Source organism: Callithrix jacchus, chromosome 18 (genome assembly GCF_049354715.1).
Source record: "Callithrix jacchus isolate 240 chromosome 18, calJac240_pri, whole genome shotgun sequence".
Classification (NCBI taxonomy): Eukaryota; Metazoa; Chordata; class Mammalia; order Primates; family Cebidae; genus Callithrix; species Callithrix jacchus.
Genome location: NC_133519.1, coordinates 35,928,591 through 35,948,774, shown reverse-complemented (window position 1 = coordinate 35,948,774; position 20,184 = coordinate 35,928,591). Strand labels below are relative to the sequence as shown.

The window sequence follows — 20,184 nt, the reverse complement described above, 5'->3', positions numbered from 1 at the left end:
TTATGATCTCCCAAATATTGTGGATTTTGCTTCACGCTCACTTTTTAAGTCTCTCGTTGGTGCAATAACCTGGAAGCATGTGGGGAAGGGGGTTCTGAGAATTGTAGCTCTCCCTGGAAGAGGTGGTGGTGGTGGTGTCACATTGACGAGATGTGTGAAGAATTAAAATGCAGCACGATGGCTAAGACAGGGCCTGCAGAAGAATGTAAAAGAGGGAGGAAGAGCAGGCTATTCAGAGCAGGTTGTATGGAGGTGATATTTAAACTTTAGATAGGAAAGGATAAGAAGTTGTTTGGAAAAGGGATTTCCAGAGTGCTGGGTAGGGAAGCATTTCAGGACTAGGCATGGATTAGCTTGGCGGGGGCACTGTGGTGGAGAGGTGTGGAGGGATGATCGTGGGTGTGGGGGAAGGTAGGCAGGCCTCAGGTCATGAAGGGCCATAGGCGGCAGGGCCAGATGCACAGACATTTGGCAGAAGGGAGCTACAGATGGCTCTGCTGTGGTAGTAGAAAGGACATTGTGGTGGCTGGAGGAGACAGGATCTGCAGTGCCATTTGTGAAGAAGCCATTGGAATAGCCCCAGTGAGAGACTGATAAGGGCCTGAAAGAAGGCAGTGGAACTGAGTGTGATACACAGGAGCCAAGGCCTGACCAGTGCCGTCGAGGAATAGAGGAGGGAAGTTGAATACCACGTGCGGCATGAGTTCCATCAAGTTCATGTGCTAACAAAAGAAAATTCTGGTAGAATTCCCAATGCAGACATGTTTCACATTTCCTCCTGATTTATCTAATATGTTTTAAAACCTTATTCTTTAGTGGCTCAAAGCTCGTGTCTTGAGAGACTTCCCCTGATCACCCTAGACCATAGCCACCCCCTTCCCACCTCCCTATAAATCTTGAGGGCCACTTAATTGGACATCAAGCCATTCTGGGTTAACTGATTCCATTCCACCCATGGGCATTTGGTACAAATAAAAATGTGTTGGCCTGAAATGAAGAAGACATTTATTTGTTGCACTTACCCCACTCTCGGCATCCTTTTCCGCATAAGCCAAATGAGATGGTTAGACCGGGTTATCTCCAATGGTCTAATTGGCTAGCTTCTTTTGGGGACTTTTCAGCCAGACTCTAAATTCCTAAGTGGTATATTATGCCAGGTATGACTCCTTGCACATTCCGGGCTAGTAGTTGCTCAATAAATTTGCTGTTGATTTTTAGAAACTCTGAGCTGTTATGAAAGTTTTTCCTACCCAGACCTACATGTGGACTTGGGAAATGATTAACTGTAACTTCTTTAGGCACCAACAACAAATTAGGCAGCTAATTTTCTCCTTCCAATGGAAAATCAGTTTTCCTTTTTGGTATTTATCAGTTAGGCATCGTAAAATGATCTTAATATCTAGTGTCGGTACAGGTTGAACATCCCTAGTCCCAAAATCCAAAATCTAAAATGCTTCAAAATCTGAAACTCTTTTGAGTGCCAGTGTGACGTTCAAAGGAAATGCTCATTGGAGAATTTCAGGTTTTGGATTTTCATATTAGGGCTGCTCATTGTAGATCCTCTCTCCTCCTGCCATGTTAGGGATGATGCCCTAAGTTTAATACAAATATTCCAAAATCTGAAAAAATATCCAAAATTCAAAAATCCTAAACACTTTGGGTCCTAAGCATTTTATATAAGGGCTACCCAACCTGTAGATGCAAACTTAGCACAGCCATTGTGTTCTCTGTTAGTGTGTTTTTCAAGTGGAATCTCACACATACATTAAGTTTATTTTTGGACAAAGCCCTCCTCCACCCTCCTTGGTGTAGGGTGGTTACCTAGAGTGGCTCACTAGTTCACTTACCCACTGGTCCTGTTTTGTATCCATTTCTCTTCTGAATTTTTCCAGGTTGCCTTCTTATCCACAGTGGGCACACCATTTTCTGGCAGCTGACGTTCCTCTAGACTGGTGCTTCTCCACCCTGGCTGCATGTTAGAAATATCTTGGGAGCTTCTAAATAGTATTGGAGTTCTACCTCCACTTCAGACTCGTTAAGTCAGAGCTCCTGGGGGGTAGGGTCCAGGTAGGGATATTTTTATAAGCATCCCAGATGGTTCTGATATGCATCTCAGCTATACCACAATTCTAGAGCATTTCCTAATCCTAGTCGTCTTCTCCCGTCTTCCCTGCTGCATATTCTGCCAGTTGCTAGCTACTCCAACAGTGCCTGCCTGAAAACTCATACACAATCCCAGTGGTCCAAGCTAAGAAGACATCAGGGAGTGTTTACGGGAAGGAGTTTGAGCGGCATCCTGTTTAGCTGGCCGTTGATACTGACCTTATGCTTGTACAGATGGAACTACTGTTTTAAGAGACTTTATTTTATGTGGTTTGCCAGTGTGCTGGTCAGGGTAAGTGAAAACCTTGCAGTGATGACAGTTACTCTGTTTTCAGGGAATTTTGAGCAAGAGACAGTTGGTGATGTGTAAGGTGGGCATAGGACAGAATAAAAAATCAGAATACAGTGAAAGTTGCAGCAGGGCAAAGCTGAACACAAGCAGGCCCATCCGTGAAAGCCCATCGCCTGTTTAGCAGTGACTCACCACTCTTGCTTTTTGAAAAGTCATGTTGGCTGGGCTTGGTAGCCCATGCCTATAATCCTAGCACTTTGGGAGGCTGAAGTGGGTGGGTGGCATAAGTCTAAGAGTTAGAGACCAGCCTGGGCAACTTGGTGAAACCCTGTTTTTGCTAAAAAATACAAAAATTAGCCTGGCGTGGTGGTGGGCATCTGTAGTCCCAGATACCTAGGGTCTGAGGCGGGAGGATCGCTTGAGCCTGGGAAGTTGAGGCTGCAATGAGCCAAGATCACATCACTGCACTCCAGCCTCCTGGATGACGAAATGAGACCTTGTCTCAAAAAATAGAAAAAAGAAAGCAAAATCATGTTTGTAATTAGTGTCTGCCCTAGGCTTCCAAACCACGTGGGTTAGGTGAATGAGGTCATGCATATTCCCGCTTCATTGATGAGGAAGAGCAGCCCTAGGGAGCTCAGGATTGACCTGTGGCCACTATATTGGTTTGAGTGGGATAGAGCCAGGTCAGACAGACATCGGGATTCTGTACTTCCTCACAAATGCTTTCTCATCTGTATTCTCCTTCCCCAAACTTTTATTTTGCCTCCTTCTCTTCCCTCTTCTGTCCTTTCCTCCCTCCTTTCAGTTGCCTTAGGACTGGCAGGGAGGGGGTGGGGTTGTTGAGAGAAAACTGTGAGTTTCTGTTTTTTAAAGTTCAGAGTGTTCGGTTCCATACATGCCAGGCATGAGAGCATTCCTGGAGATGCCTTCAGAGAAAAAAAGGATCACATCTGCTTTTGTCTGCCTGTATTCTTCATTCAACAGCAGGGTTTTTTTAATTCCAAGGAGAAGGATGTCTGCCCTGTATTTGTTTCATGGTGAAAGCTCAGAAGAAGTGGTCACAGGAGACCTTTGTCCCAGCCGTGATCACCCTTGGCTCTTCGGTGGTGGTCTGAGGGCTGTGTAAGGCTGAGTTAGCTGAGTCTTTAGTCCCTGCTTGAAGTCTGTGGGGGCAAGGAACCCAGAACCCAGCCCAGCCAGATGTTCTGGCCCTTGTTCTCTGTCCCTTGCTAGCCCCTGCCTGGCGTGGCCCATTATCTGCTCTGTGCTTTGCAGGAAGGAGGAGACAGTTACTGTCTATCCCGCAGACGTGGTGCTCTTTGAAGGGATCCTGGCCTTCTACTCCCAGGAGGTACGAGACCTGTTCCAGATGAAGCTTTTTGTGGATACAGATGCGGACACCCGGCTCTCCCGCAGAGGTGCGTTCTAAAAGCTCCAGGTGGCCCTGTTGGCGGCCACCTTGAGGACAGGGGAGCTGGGAGCCTGTGACAGGACCCCACCCCCCTGAGTCTGAGGCCCATGCCTTCCCTGACGCAGCTGTGTGTTGCATGGTCCAGTCCAGCTGCGTCAGTCCAGCCCCAGGATATCCTGCTGCCCAGACACTTGGTGACATTTGAGAAGGGATTAGTCACTTACTGTTTGGGATAATGAAAGGCTTGTGAGGTCACAGAGACCAAATAAGACGTCGACATCTGGTTTTTCTGGGAAAAGTTTGATTAAATACTTAATGCCTTGCGAGTTTTTTCACAAGACATCAAAATCAAGATGCTCTGACTTGGGGAACTAACTGTAGCACCGCTGAGGACAGGATCCCCAGTGCCTGAAGCTCTGGGTAGCTCATCCTGTTAGCCTGCTTCTCTAGTCCTTAATTTTCCAGCAGGTTTTATGGAGGCATTACCACTCTTTCCAGTCAGCTCAGGAGGGAAGTCAGCTACGCCCTTCGCAAGCCCTACTGAGTGTGGGCCTGCTGTGCTAAGGCCCTGTGCCTGTGTGCTGAGCTCTGTGGGGCACTGAGCAGAGTCTGCTTCCACCGGGAGGGATTGGAAGGCTTCATGGAGGAAGAGGGGTTGGGACTTGGATGTGGTAGGGTAGGGTGACGATGTAGGCAACCCACGAAGGTGCACAGTGCAGATGCAGACAGTGGCTTGTTCCAAGAGTGGCAGGAACTTGAAGTTTACAGAGGGTCATACAAAGAGATACTAGAAAGCAGCTTGGAGCCTGGTTTTAGAGACTGAGACCTCTGGTCTGGCTCTTGGTGGGCAAGGAAGAGCTACTGTGAGGTTCTGAGCAAGGCAAGTGAAGTGACCACCGTTCTGTGTTGGACAGTGGTTCTGACAGAGGACATGTGAGTGAAGCCTGCAGCTTTTGCCGCTCTTTGGAGAGTGCTCTGTTTAGGATCTAGACAAGAGGCAGGGCTGTGGTCCTTAGGTGGGTGGCAGAGGAAGCAGAATTGAGGTGAGAAGAGTATTAGCAGAGTTAGAGTCGATAGCACTGAGCAAGGGCAGTGAGTGGGGGTGACTGAATAGAGGAGTGAAAGGTGAGAAGGTTTGAGTCTCCGTTGTGTGAAAGAGGCAGGGAGACACAGGAAATGACAAGGTCAGCTCCTAGTTACAGGACACATTATTGACAGATTAAGGTTTTATAAACTCTGTCTGGGGGTGGTGGCTCACTGTAATCCCAGCACTTTCGGAGACTGAGGCAGGTGGATCATGAGGTCAGGAGTTCAAGACCAGCCTGGCCAACATGGTGAAACCCTGTCTCTGCTAAAAATACAAAAGTTAGCCGGTGTGGTGGTGGGTACCTGTAATCTCAGCTACTCGGGAGGCTGAGGCAGAGAATTGCTTGAACCCGGGAGGCAGAGGTTGCAGTGAGCTGAGATCGCACCACTGTACTCCAGCCTGGGCAACAGAGTGAGACTTCATCTCCAAAAAAAAAAAAAGCTTTAATAAGCTCTATCCTGGAGCCCTCTGACTTCAAAGTCTGGATAATTTTTTCTTTTAGGTTCATGAAATAGATCTGTAATTTATTGCATTTAACACTGTCATTGTAAGAACTATATCAATGGGACCAGTAGAATCTGCAGAAACAAGTCCTAAGTTTGGCCCTTCTAAGTAGTTATAGATGGTCAGTGGAACCACATTCTGCTTCCAGGTGGGGCTGGGGTCAGTCAGTTTTGTGTGATGGGAAAAAGAATGGAATGGGCGGGGCCTTTTAGTTCCAGCAGAGCCCTCCCCAGCCAGCTTTGTGACTAGGCTCGTGTGACATCCCGGCTTGGGTTTCTTTATACAGGGGAGACAGGCCTGCTTTTAGTGTCACAACTCTGGCTGGGTAAGAGTTGCATGGTCTTTTTAGATAGATAATTGAACCCTGAGCCTGACAACCAACCCCTCAAGCGTCTGCCCCAGGGCCTGGCTTGTTACCTTAATCCACAAACTCAGGCCCTACTTTGGTTGATCTGCTCAGTGTCCATGTCAGCTTGTCATATTAGAGAGGCAGTCTGATACACAGGGACAGATACATTTTGGATTCAGGTGAACTGGGCTAGATCCTGGTTTTACCACTGACTAGATGTGTGTGTGACTTTGGGCAAATTGTGTTTTAACCTCTTTGTATCTCATTTTCCTATTAGAACGTGGTCTTATGATTTGTACTCCTGGATAGTTGTGAAGATAAGAGGTAATGCAGGTAAAATGCCTGGTGGTGCATTAGTCAATAAATATCTATGTGGCAGATCAGAAATCTGCTTTGCTGAGATGCTGTTTGTTTTCTGAATTTTCTGACAAGACTGGTTAGGTACTCCAAGGGGATCTGCTCGGGTCTCCTTAGGAGCTGATGGCATCCGGGCTGATGCCATCAGTAGTCCAGAAGTGGGACTTAGTCTCAGGAACTGCTGCCAAGGGAGTCCTCGCAGCAGGGAGTGCAAGAACCAGCACAGGAAATTAGAGCCAAGGTTTGAGTAGTGGTAGTGACCCTGGAAATAAAGAGCATCCTAGTGTCTAATTCAAATAGATCATCACGGTGTGGGTTAAACAGAGCATTTTCCCTTCCTTTCTTGCATGGGATTCTTAGGGGAAATGGGAGTAATTCCTGCGGCGGTGGTGGTGGCCCTCTCTGGGGGTTTCTTAGGGCCAGCTCTGCCTCCCCACCTTTCCCGATCAGGCTGCCTGGGCAGGGCTCTGCTTTCTCATTTCAGATCTGCTGACTTCACATGTCACCTACTGCCGAGTCACTCTCCTGATGGACTCATGGGACTTTTCTGTATGCTATTTCCACAGATTCATTCTCTATCCACGCAGGACAAAAAACATGCTTGGCATGTGCTTTGCGGAGTTCGGGGGTGCTGGGGTAGGGAGACCGGTTAGTCAGAAGCAGCTGTTGAACTTGAACATTCCTGGAGACTTGAGTTAGCTCCATGATTTTTTCCGTCTGTCACACCCGCCTGGGCACGTGACCATCACATTCCAAGCTGACCCTCACGTGGGAGGGATCTGTATTCAAGTAAAGCGTCCCTCGAGACTACTTCCTTCCTGATGGAAACCCTTGTCCTTCTAGGGATTGGTTTCTGCCTCATTTGCCTTTACCTTCCCTCTGTGCTCTTTACTGCCACCTAACCCTGAATACAGGGACAGGGAGGAAATGGGGCAGGGAGATTTAGAATGGCTGATACCCCATCTTCCTCATACAGCATTCACCTAGAATCAGGGCTGCACTGGGCCGTGGGGGATTCAGCCTGTTCTTTTACTGTAGAGTAGCACATTTCCTCATCGGACTTTTTAAAGTGATTGACTTCACCATTGAGGAATTGTCTTTATTTTGGGTCCTTCTAAGTTTTGTTCTTAGCTTTTGGCTAACCAGAAAGAGCCTGTCTGGGTTTGGAAGGGCTGACAGGGAAGCCCCAGCAGGTAATATGGCAGACTTGGAGCTTCCTGCCCTTACCCTGTCCTCCAGATGGGCCTGTTCTGGCCCAGCAAACGTGCTGGGGTCAGAGCGCTGATAGAGGGGTTGGTTTTGAGCCCTTAGGGTTTCCAGTTTGTGCCAAGACCTTGTTTTGACTCAGTCCTTGGCACAGCCCTGTTTCCTGACTCTGCCTGAGGAGCAGGGCCTTTCGGTACAGGGAACTGACTGGCCCTCTGTTGTCCTTGGCTCAGGGAGGCCCAGTCTGCCTGAGGTGATAGTTCCATCGGAGGTTCTTGGGGAGCAGAGGTGGGCAAGGCCTTTTGATGTTGTGTGTTCCCAGTGCCTGGGCAATATTCTGACCCATTCCCCATTTGTTTTTCCAGCGTGGAAGCTGTAGGGAGACTCTCCCCTGTCTTCCTTGCTTCTCCCTCCTCGTATATGTTGTTCCATGTGCTTGTGCCCTGCTCTCCCTTCCATGTGGCACCCCACCCTTCCAGCTGTCCTGCAGGAGTCCTCCTGTCTTCTGCCGCCCCCGCTCAGCTGGGTCTGACCTGCTTACCTGAATTCAAGGTTCCCACCCTCCCACGGCGTTGAGCTGCTCTGTCAGGGAGGCACCACCCTCCTAACGCCTCCTCAGGTTCTGTTGTGGCCGTGATCATAGACCGTGTTACTGAGCATGTGCTAAGGCGCCAGCCACAGTGCTGAAGACTTTTATGCACATCTCTGTATTCCTGAATAGTAACTGTATGAGGAAGGTACCATTATTGTCCCTGTTTTAAAGTTAAGAAACTTAAGATTCAAAGAAGTTAAAGCCACGTGTCCAGAGGTGGGAGTTATTGGTGTCAGGATTCAGGTCCAGGACAGTTTTCCCCACAGAGCCCAGAGAGGTGGAACAAGAAGCAGCTTTTGGGCTACAGAGCAGATTCACTGTGACTACCCCCCACCCCATGTTTTCTGCACAATCAGTTTCCTCTCTCCAGTGACAAAACAGATGAAGCCACCAGGTCTGCAGAAGGAAGGAGGCCAAAGGCCCAGGCTGTGGGCAGTAGAAGGACTATGTGACATGGTGTGGACATGCACTCTGTGTGTGTGTGTGTGTGTGTGTGTGTGTGTGTGCGCGCGCGCACGCACCCGTGTTTGCTGGGAGAAGGACAAAGCTTCCTCCAGTGCTAAAGCCTTCAGCAATTGTATGAAAAACACGTGTGGTAAAACAATCCCAGCATCAGGCATTTGTAGGGCTTTAAGTAAAAGCTGGCCAAGCACGGGTGTGTTTGTTTTTTCACTAGCTCTGATACCCTTTTGATCTGGTTTCCTTTTTACTTTGGGCTTTATCTGGAGATGTGTGAAGAATTGGCGGCCGCGCTGACTCTCTGTTTTGGTGGTGCTGCTCTGCTTAGCCACGTGTGCCGGAGCTCTGGTGACTTCTGGGGGTGAGCCACGTGGCAGCTCCTCAGGGCTCCTCCTTGGCAAATCTCCCAGCAGATCTGCCACAGCAGCAGGTCGCCAGTGGGAGCCCAGGTCCAGCATTGCAGGGGTGGGGAAAACCATTTCCTGGCTGGAGAAGGCTGCTGCCAGGCTGGGTGGGCAAGTCCTGACAACATGAGCAACCAACTGTTTTATTGCCAGGTCTCCATGGAAAAAACACTTCGTAAATCCAGGAGCTGTTATGAAAGTCAAATGGTAGCAGCGTTAGTGCCCAGCTTTCTGGAAATGTGGATTTCCTGACAGTTTTCTAGCCTTCTCATCTTACAGACTTTCTGTCAGCCTGGCTCATAGCCATGACATCCCCTTCCTTCCCTATCCTCTCTGTGTGCACCTGTGCTTGTGTGTATAAAGACAAAATTATTTAGACACATGGCTTTCAGAAGTTCATCACAGATATATCTCATGTTTGTGTACAGTGAGTTTCACCCCATGCTTGAATCTGTTCGTTGAGAAGTGGTTGGGAAGGAGCTGAAGAGCCACTGCAAATGGTTGTAAATGGATATGATAACATTTTGGGGTGAAAGACTTAGCAGCTCAGATGAGATTAGATTAAGATAAGATTTAAAATGACATCTGCAAAGAGGTTCTTTTGATTAAGAGAATCTCCTTCCAAACTCCCTACTCATGGGGAAACAGAAAGCTCATGTACAATGGCAGAACCAGGATGATCAGTCTTATTTCTATTTATTGATAGAAGATTGTTTAATTAAAAAGTGTTTGAGCTGCCTGTAATCCCAGCACTTTGGGAGGCTGAGGCAGAAGGATCACTTGAGCGCAAGAATTTGAGATTAGCCTGGGCAACAAAGTGAGACCCTCTCTCAATCCCCCCTCAAAAAAGTTAGTCCGTTGTGGTGGTGTGTGCCTGTAGTACCAGCTACTCGGGAGGTTGAGGTGGGAGGATTGCTTGCTTGAGCCCAGGAGGTTGAGGCTATAGTGAGCTATGACTGTATCACTGCACTCCAGCCTGTGTGACAGAGACCTTGTCTCAGAAGAAAAAAAAAATGTTTAAAGCGGGGTGGGGAGGAGAGTAGTAAAAGTCTTTGAATAAAACTGACCAGGAGGAAGAAGGTAGATGACAGAAGATGGTGAGTTTGTATCAACCTGGGCTTCGTCTCAGCCCCAGCCCACCATTTGCTAGGCCATGCTGTTCTTTTCTCTCGCTGAGTGATTTTTTTTTTTTTTTCGGCAAACCTCTGTGCTTGAGGTAGGCGGGAATGTCTAACTCTGCTGGGTCCTCGGCGTGGCCTGGGCTCCGTGCTGCAGAGGGGGCGTGTGTGGGCGCTGGGAGCAGTGGCTCGCTGGACTTCCGATGACAGGCAAGTGCGTGCAGGCAGGCAGCGTGCAGCCCAGCCCACTCAGGGCCCAGACTCCTCCCTGCTAACAGCGAGCTCTCCAAGGCTGCCCTGCTTTTTTTAAAATTCACACTGAAATTTCGTTTGGATCAAATGTTGCTTGAAACAAGAAGGCTGTTGGCCTCCATGGACAGCCTTTTGTTTCAGAGAACATTGTGTCATTGTCACCTTTGACCATTGTAAGAGGTCACAACGTAAGTTGTCTTTTCCAAAGCTGCTGCTGATCTGCTCTTGGTCAAGCCTTTCAGGAATCCAGCTTGAGAATCATCCGTGTAATCGTGGAGCCTGTGGGAGCTGGGTCCACACCATGACGGGCGAGTGTGTGCTGGTTCCTGCACTGTTTCTTGATTCTTGTTTTCCCTTCTCTTACAGTATTAAGGGACATCAGCGAGAGAGGCAGGGACCTGGAGCAGATTTTATCTCAGTACATTACGTTCGTCAAGCCTGCCTTTGAGGAATTCTGCTTGCCAGTGAGTTGTGTTTTTGTTGAATGTAGAATTTAAAATTTGATGATACAAAGATATGTAAGTTGATGGAGCTCCCCTGCCTGAATCTCACTCCTCTCTCTCTGAGGGATCCTATGTCCTGCAGTCCTAAGAGAGGGCAGCCCTCGGCCCTTGTGTCCCACCCCTGTGTTCTCCAGGAGCCCTGTCCTGCTGTTCTTTCTTTGGGTAGCCTGTAGGGACCTGCCAGTCCTTAGGCAGGTCATTTAATTCCCAGCTAGTTCTAGACTTCTTGCTTGCTGGGATCCTGGTGTGAGACCCTTTTCTAAGCGTATATCATATCCAAGGAGAGTCCTCAGCTATTTGGATCTCTCAAAGGTCTGTAGTGCGGATGCACTGGGGGCTGAGCCCTGAGGTGTTCCCTCCTGAGCCTTTCCTGCCATCACCAGTGAGCGCTGCCTTGAGCTTGTCTTTAGTTCCCATTTGGGGACTGTCATGCCTTAGTGGATAAGCTTCCTTCCTTCCACCCTTGCAGACTCACCAGTCCTTCCCGTGGCAGCCAGGAATTCTCTAGCAAGGTGCCTTTCAGAGAAGGAAGGACAGAAAGAGTTTAGTGGATCAGCCCTCAGCCCAGGAAAGACAGGAAGGGACGTGTTGAGGACTGCTTGCTTGAGCCCAGGAGGTTGAGGCTGCAGATGAGCTGCGACTGTGCAGAGACGAGAGGTGTGGTGTGGTGGGGCTGCAGAAGAAGACGCATTTAACTCAGGAGAATCCTACTGAGTCATTGAGTCTCCTCCAGCGTGGCCAAACCATGGTGTGGTTCCTCAATCATTTATAGTTAGGCTCTGAGAGCAGGAGGAAGGGAAGGAAGTGGTTGGGACTTAACTGATCTTGGTTGAGATATACTGGGAAGGCTGGAATCTCTCTTACATTGAGGATAGATTTAGAGTAAGGCTGGGTATTAGAATTTCCCTATTTATTCTAATAATGAACTTTGTTATTTTTCTTCTGGAAAAATATGATCTCTACCTGTCTTTGTTTCTTTAAGAATGTTAGTAGCTTTTACAGCAACCCGTACTTGACTGGTTTTAGATGAGGGACAGGTGGACTTTCTGAACCAGCTGAGTAACGTTGATGCCCTATCCATTGTCCTGGAGACTATCGGGTTACAAGAGTAGATTACTGGGAAGAGCCAGAGGGGGCTGAGGAGCTGTGAACTTTTTTTCCACCCATTTATCAATCTGAGGACCTCTCCTACTGTTTTTAACTTACTAAGAACACAAAGTGAATTTATTATTGGATATCAATTATAGTTAACTATATATATTTATTATTGGATATCAATTATATTGGATATCAATTTATTATTGGATATCAATTATAGTCAGTTTTCTGCTGTTTTACTTGTTGTAACAAAGCTAAAAATTCTGCACAGACATTTTCTGGGATATTTCTGCTTGCCACCACTGTCCAGCCACTCTTTGCTCAGGGAAGATCAGCTCATTCCCCTGTAAGCCAGGAGCTTGGACCTGATAAGTATCTGCTCAGTTCAGGTTGGGTTTGGGGCTGGCACTGCTGCCTTTCAGCAGCCCTATGGTGGAAGCTGCACAGAGTAAGATGCCCACACACCTGAGGTGTGATTTTTATGTCGTCTTATGCTAGACTTAGTTTACATATGCCAGGATGCAGTTATTTGTAGAATGGGTTACAAAATCTCAGCAAATTTGGAAGAACAAAAAGAAAAAGAAAAAAGAACTACATCTCTTTGTGGCCTTTCTTTTTTTAAAAAATTATGTAATAACAGAACCTATGAACTGGTCATCAATGAAGATGACTTTTTCTGGTTTTACCCTGTGCTAGGAGTGAACAGTGTCATGTTTCAGAGTGTGTGTAAAAGTCCGAGGTGAATCAGTCTCCTTCCCCTTTTCAGTTTGGTTTTTTCTAGTTTATATTTTTCCTAGTGGAATAGAGGCAATTAAGTGTTTGACTCCAATGACCATGTTCTGTACATAGGTCGTAAGCTGAAACAGCGTCAAGTGTTAGAAACGAGAACTTGGCTGGGCACGGTGGCTCACACCTGTAATTCTGGCACTTTGGGAGGTCCAGGCGGGCAGATTGCTTGAGCCCAGGAGTTCGATACCAGCCTAGTCAACATGGTAATTCCCCCGCTCTATAAAAAATACAAAAATTAGCCAGGTGTGGTGGCGGGTGCCTGTAGTCCTAGCTACTCAGGAGGCTGAGGTGGGATGATCTCCTGAACCCAGGAGGTCAAGGCTTCAGTGAGCTGTGATTATGGCACTGTACTCCAGCCTGGGTGACAGAGTAAGACCATGTCTTTTAAAAAAATTGAAAAGAGAGTGAGAGAAACTTCAATCAGAGCTAAATTTTTGCGATGTAGATAAAGTGGATAAAAATCTATGGCGGACAATTATAAATTGAATTATGAATTGGTTTTGGATTAACCACTCAGTCTGGACCATTTTTCTCCTTGATACGTAAAGGTCTTCAATCCTTCTTTCTTATTTCTCATTCCTCATTCCCTGATTATTTTTTTCATTCATGTTTCAGCTAAACAAGGCACTTCCTTAGGTTTCCCCAAATTTCTGTTAATAGACACATTCACTGTGAAGTTGTAAACAATATTTGAAGCCTTAAAAGCTGTCCCTCTGGGCTCATTAGTATGAAGGCTGCCCTTTCCCCATATTGCCTTGGAGAGGGGCTCGGGCCAGTTGTCTCTGAACTTGTGTTAATGTGTTTTAACTGTCTTTCTCCACAGACAAAGAAGTATGCTGATGTGATCATCCCTAGAGGCGCAGATAATCTAGGTGAGTCCCTGGCGGGGTGTCATCCTGCAGTACATAATGTCTGCCCTTTGTTAGTCATAATTTGGGGCATGATGTGGTGACCACACAGGGCTCTGCAGCCTGGCTGCACTGCTCGTCTGTGATTGTGAGCCAGCAGAGTCTTTTGACCTACACGTCTGGCCCTGGGAACAGGCCAGTGGATGTAGGCACCCACGTGTTGTGGGGACAGACGTGCACTTGTGCTTCTCTGGCAGAAAGAAAGGGCTGTAGATTACCTCTTACTATCACTTCCTTATGATGACCCTTGGATACTTTGCTTCTGAGGCCACCTTTTAGGAACAGCAGATTCCCTCCTTGATCTAATTTATGATGTCCTGCCATCATGGTAGCCCTTTCTAAAGGGAGCTTGTTGCTACTATTAATTGTATTTATTTTTCATTTTATTTTATTTTACTTTAGAGACAAGGTCTTGCTCTGCCACCCAGACTGAAGTGCAATAGCACAGTCACAGCTCATTTGCAGCCTCCATCTCCTGGGCTCAAATGATTCTCCTGCCACAGCCTCCCAGTAGCTGGGACTACAGGCGTGTACCACCATGCTCTGCTAATTAAAAAAAGGGTTTTTTTTGTAGAGGGTTTCATTATGTTGCCTCTATGCAGGTCTAAAACTCCTACCTCAAGCAACCCTCCCACCTTAGCATCCCAGAGTGTTAGCATTACGGGCGTGGGCCATAGCACCTGGCCCCACTGTTGTACTTTTTTGGCCTGTCAGGAAGTTTGAATGTCACTGAAGTGACTAGGCATAGTGTGGCAGAGCTGATCTGTAGGATAGCACCCTGCTTCCTCATTCTCTTTAGAATTTGTTTAATTTTCCCTCCAGTTAAAAAGATTATTTATTTGTTGAGCTATTATTTGGGAAAAAGATATAAATATTTAACCATGTACTTTTCTTTTTTTTTTTTTTTAGACAGGTTTCATTGCCTGATTAACTGTGTACTTTTAAAAAACAAAGACATTCTTGTTCATCACCACAATACAGTCATTAAATTCAAGACACTTACCATTGATATGATTTCTTTTAACTTGGAGATGTTCCCTGTCTTTTTTTTTTTTTTGAGACAGAGTCTAGCTGTGTTACCAGGCGCCAGGCTGGAGTGCAGTGATATCTTGGCTCACTGCAACCTCCGCCTCCCAGGTTCAAGCAATCCTTCTGCCCCAGCCTCCTGAGTAGCTGGAGGCTGAGGCACGTGCCACCACACCCAGCTAATTTTTGTGTTTTAGTAGAGACGGGGTTTTACTATGTTGGCCAGGATGGTCTTGATCTCGTGACCTAATGATCCACCCGTCTTGGCCTCCCAAAGTGCTGGGATTACAGGTGTGAACCACCACACCCAGCCCCTATCTTTTGTTTTTTAAGACAAATTTTAGAAGCGTACAGGCCCATTGTTTGGTAGAATGGTCCTCAATTTGGGTTGTCTTTTGTTTTCTTGTGATTGGATTCATGAGCTTACACTATCTAAAGGAATTATCCCAGGAGAGATGTTGCGTGGCCTTCTTTTCGTATCACATAACAAAGCATTTGCTCACGCCAATAATCCCAGCACTTTGGGAGGCTGAGGCGGAGGGGGGAGATCACAAGGTCAAGAGATCGAGACCATCCTGGTCAACAAGGTGAAACCCCGTCTCTACTAAAAATACAAAAATTAGCTGGGCATGCTGGTGCGCGCCTGTAGTCCCAGCTACTTGGGAGGCTGAGGCAGGAGAATTGCTTGAACCCAGAAGGCAGAGGTTGCAGTGAGCCAAGATCGTGCCATTGCACTCCAGTCTGGGTAACAACAGCGAAACTCCGTCTCAAAGAAAAAAAAAAAAAAGAAAGCAATTGATGTTTATTCCACATTTGGCGATGTCAAATTGACCTCTTGGTTGAGGTGCATAGTTTATTTCTTATGCTAATAAAAGATAGCTCTCTTCGTTCTATTTTTTGGAGGGAAAGAGGGCCTTCCATTGGGATGCTCTGCCTTAGGATGGAAAACAGAAAGATTTCCTGGTGGGAAGATCTCATAACTAATTGATGATATCAGAAGCATGGCTGGTTACCACGTCTGCAGAATTTGGCCTGAGTGCTTCATCCACTGGTGACTGATCATCTCCTGATAAGAAGCCCATTTATTAAGGGCTGACTCTGTGCTAGGCATTGTCTGTCTTACTCCTTAGAGCCCTCCTGTGAGGGAGGGGTATCATATTAGTCTAGGCACAGGCACTGAGAAGTTGGGTGACTTGCCTGCAAGTGGCAGGGCCACTTCCCTGGTAGTCTTTTGCCTGTGGTTCCTGCGTGTCCTTCCCCCACACAGACTCCCACACTCACCCCTGCACCCATGCCTGCGCTCGTAACGTTCTGCCGGTCTCTGCCTCACAGTGGCCATCAACCTCATCGTGCAGCACATCCAGGACATCCTGAACGGAGGGCCCTCCAAACGGCAGACCAATGGCTGTCTCAACGGCTACACTCCTTCACGCAAGAGGCAGGCATCGGAGTCTAGCAGCAGGCCGCATTGACCCATCTCCATTGGACCCCGGCCCCTATCTCCAGAAGACAGAGGAGGGTCAGGAGGCACTGCTCGTCTGTACATACTGTTTCCTATGACATTACTGTATTTAAGAAAACACCATGGAGATGAAATGCCTTTGATTTTTTTTTTTTTTTTTCTTTTTGTACTTTGGAACGACGGAATGAAACAGAACTTGACCCTGAGCTTAAATAACAAAACTGTGCCAACTACTACTGGTGATGCCTAATTATGAATCCGACGTGTAACCAGTTATAAATACATATATATATAAAAGGATCTATTTTTGTGTAAATGTACAAATACTGTAAAGCTGTTTGCCATAAGTATTTTGCAGGAGGATCTGTACTTGAGTGTTTTAGGACTGGAGCTGGAATTCCACCAAGGGGAACTTGCCTGTTGTGTCCCGGGGCGGGCAGGCTTGGGCATCTGTGAGAGACGGAGGGTGGCTTAGGTCCCATTGCTCTTGAGTGCCCCGTGGAACTAAATGGGAATGGGGTTAGAAACCCTTGATCGCCTCCTCTGTTACATACCACCCTTAGAGCTGGGGCTTAGTGCTATGTCAAAGAGAAATGCTTGTCTTTTTTTTTTTTTTTTTTGAGTTGAAATTAGGTAAAACCTCAACTCAAAAATCAAACTCAGGGAAGAGGCCCACTGAGGAGAACAAGTCTTCTGCGTTTTCCTTTTGCTCTGCTCCCATCCTCTTGCCTCTGGCTGTTTGGTAGCGTGGTGACTCCTTCTCACCATCCTGCTTCTCTGTCTCTCCCAGAAGCCAGAGCTGCCTCTCTTCCTCCCCTGGAAGAGATTTTATGGGATCGTTTTCTGATAGAAGATGAGAAGGAAGGGGCAGAATTGTGCCTGCTGTCATATCTGAAAAATCACTGGTTCTTTCAGCCTCCCAGGGATATAACTGATCTGACTCTGTGGGCTTTTTCCTGTATTGTGGAATACAGAGTGGCCCACTGCAGGCTGGGCTTGGGTGAGGGCTTCTGGTAACTGACACTGGCAGCAGCTCCTCACAGGGTGGCAGGGGAGCTCTGTCGGCAGACGGGTAGTAGTTTCTGTTTCCTGGAAGTTTGCAGCGAAGTGAGGAGAGTAACTTTGGTCAGTGATTCTCACTAGCAGCATCGTGGCCAGGAGGATTTACTTATTTGCAATACTGCCTAGTAGCTGTGGCAGCTGCAGAGGATGAAAGGGGCTTGGAAAAGCAATTTTTAAAAAGTATTTAAAAGGACAGTATTTAAATCATAGATACCTAAGTTGGAGTCTGAGGTTGAAATATTTGGGGTGGAAATTTCTAGCTTTCCTGAGAGCCGCTGCTTGGTGGCAACGTTTTCTCTGAAAGTACAGATTCCTGACATTCTGGGTGGACGGGAGCCCAAGTGAGCCCTGAAGGAGGTCTGATTATAGAGTCCTGAGCCTCAGTTTCTGACTGCAGAAGGGCCAGAGATTTTCATTTCAGTGTTGACCACCCTAGTGCTTGGGGGACTGTGTCCTTAACTATCCCATTGTGGCTGCCATTGCTAGAAACATTTTGGAGAACCTTCTCTTTCCATTGCCCTCAGAGCCTCTTTGAGCCATTCAGGTAACTGGTCTCCGCTACCACCTGGTCACACCAAGTTTTCCCTTCAGACTCAGCACCATCCAGTCTGATTTCCCTTTTCTGGGATCAGTTTGACTCTAAGTCTGTTTCGCTATTTCAGAAAAGTCAAACCTAGTCCTCAACAGAGCTTGCCACCCAGAGACGTTCAAGAGACCACGCAGGCTCTGAAAGGAGCTCCTAGTCACAGCCGCCTATTTGAACCAAGGGAAGGGTGCCAAGGTGCCTCCGTTGAAAGCCGGTGCTCACTGGGATGGCTGAATTCTGGAGTGTGTGTTTAGGATCAATCATTATTATCCTTGTAGTCATGCCTTGATCACTTCTGAGATGAAGCAGGGATCGCAGGCCTGGGTTAGCATCCTGAGGACACAGGGGGCCTGGCCTTGATGGCACAGGCTCTGCTCAGGTGAAGCCCACCCATGTCTGGGAGATAGCCTTGGTCTTTCAGTGGGCAGCGTGCTCAACTTTACTTGAAGCTCCCAGGTGCCAAACCATTTAGTGCCTTGGCTGTTTATCCCACTGCCTTGGAAGATGGACTCGTCTCATCTCTGAGCCTTTACCTAGCCGCTTCCTCATCTACCTGTGGTGTTGGGACCAAGCCTCCAATATCTCTGAGTAGCCCACTGCTAGCTTGGAAACAGCTATAGGGCTGCCCTGCCCCTTGTCAAATGATCACCAATTCTTGGTGGCTTGGCTAGGGACACTGAGCAGTGTCTGCTGGGGTCTGTGACACATTGTGTCTGGAGCAAGGAAGGGATGGAAGGCTCTACCCCTCCGTGGCAGCCCAGCATTTAGCCAACTCTGTATCTGAAATTGAGCTTTCTATGGAACAAACAATGGTCTTAGTTTTTTAAGAGTCTCTGGGTCTGATTCCATGGAGAGTTGGGAGTAGAATTATTAGTCCGGAAACTATGACATTTGCCATGTAGGTACTTTTTGCTGTTCAGGGAGGAGGCACAGATGAGCAGAGTGGGGTGATGTTGGTTGTATGTATATGGGAGTCCCCTGGCTCCAGAGCCGTCCCATGGTGCTCGGTTCTCTCCCTGCCCAGGTATTGTGTGTGGACCAAGTGCTTAGGAAACAAGCATAGAAGCATTAAGTCACAGGAAGGCCTGGCCTCGCACTCTTTCACACTGATGGGACGTCTACAGACCCAAGTTTCTTATTCTCAGGCAGCCTGAGACCACTATGAGCAGAGAGATGGGAATCTATGTAAGAAGGATACAAGGGTCCTTTGATTTGTAGTGGATAGAGGAGGCCCTTGCAAAGGCAGTGGGTTAAACAACAGGATGTCTGTGGGACAGGCCAGGGGAGGAGTGCAGAGACAGGGTCTCCAGTTCACCTTGCTGCAGAAGTAGCGTAATTGTCCCTGCTTCTGGTCTTGGCCACTTGGCAATCATGGGGAAGTTGACACCCTGCCTCACTTGGGCTTGGAGCTGGTTACTTGTGGCCACACCCGGGCTGGGCTGCCAGAGTTGCATTAGGCTGCTGGGTTGGGCTGGAGGCTTGTGCACACCTCGGAGCCGTCGGACAGCTGGAGGGCTGGGAGCCTGCTTGGTTTGTATGTAACTTCCCTTGCTAACCTCCTGCACTTTCCTTGACTTAGCAATCTTGCCCTGCACAAGCCCCCACGGCTATTGGAGGGAAGTAGCCTCTTGCAGGGAAATATTTTCCTCTGCCCTGGAATCTCCTGTGTGCCTGTTAAAGATTCCAGGGCCAAGAACTGGGCAGGCTAAGGAACAGCTAGGAAGGTGGGTTCTGGCCTTCAGGACTGCTTCCTGAAGGGACCACCTTCTCTACCACCCTTGCCCTTTACACTGCTCAGGGCGGGCGGGGGGAAGCACTCAAACAAAACAAGGAACTAACTGGCAAAGGCATAAGTGGATGCATCCAGAGCCCAGTCCCCTTTCATCTTGTCTCTGGGCCTTCTGCCGCCCTCCTCGTACTGGGGACTGGCATTCCAGGTCAGCTTTGCTGTCGTCTTAGAGGCAGGGAGTGCCTACCCAGTCCTGCCACAGGAGCAGGGTGAGTAGCTAAATACAGACTTAGGCTTTCCCCCGCCCCCCTTTTAAGATGCTTGCTCCTCTCCCTTTTCTTTTTACCTCCCTACCTTTATTGTTAGTGGTTACGAAATGACCACACATTATGTACTTTGCTGTAAATAAAGATGAACAAAAAGGATGTGGCTCTCGCCTTCTGTGTGGTGCTCAGCCCAGAGCAGCGACAGAGTCCTGGCTGTGAGGCCGGAGTGGCTCAGGAAGGGCCATGCTGTGCATGTGCGGTGTAGATGTGGTCACCAGGCCTGCTGTCACGAAGCCTCAAGATCCTGGGGTGTATGAGGGGCAGACCCCAGGCCTCATCTGCGCTCAGATACCAGTTCAGGTGAGCGGACTTTCAGTTACTGTCAAGTGCAAAGCCTGGGCCAAGATTTCTGGGAGCCTTTGGTTCTTAGGACATTCGGGTGCTGTGCTCCCCGACGCCATCTACTTTATCCGGCCTCTGCCCCCATTGCCTTCCTCAGGCTGGTGACCCAGCCCCTCCCTTGCTCAAACAAACCCTTTTAAAGTATAAACCCTTTTGAGGGAGGTGGGTGGAAAATGAGGAAAATTTACATGGAAACAATGCAAAGAATTGCAGGTC

At 47.9% G+C, this 20,184-nt stretch overlaps 1 protein-coding gene across 1 annotated transcript in view; it reads left to right on the top strand.

The window, feature by feature from the left end:
- Positions 1-19,725, top strand: part of UCK2 (uridine-cytidine kinase 2) — an 88,116-nt gene extending 68,391 nt beyond the window's left edge. The window contains exons 4-7 of the mRNA XM_002760436.6: positions 3,674-3,816; positions 10,504-10,601; positions 13,351-13,399; positions 15,794-19,725. Coding sequence (XP_002760482.1) covers positions 3,674-3,816; positions 10,504-10,601; positions 13,351-13,399; positions 15,794-15,933 — 430 coding nt within the window. The 3' untranslated portion in view covers positions 15,934-19,725. The remainder of the gene's footprint in view (positions 1-3,673; positions 3,817-10,503; positions 10,602-13,350; positions 13,400-15,793) is intronic.
- The last annotated feature ends 459 nt before the right edge of the window (positions 19,726-20,184 follow it).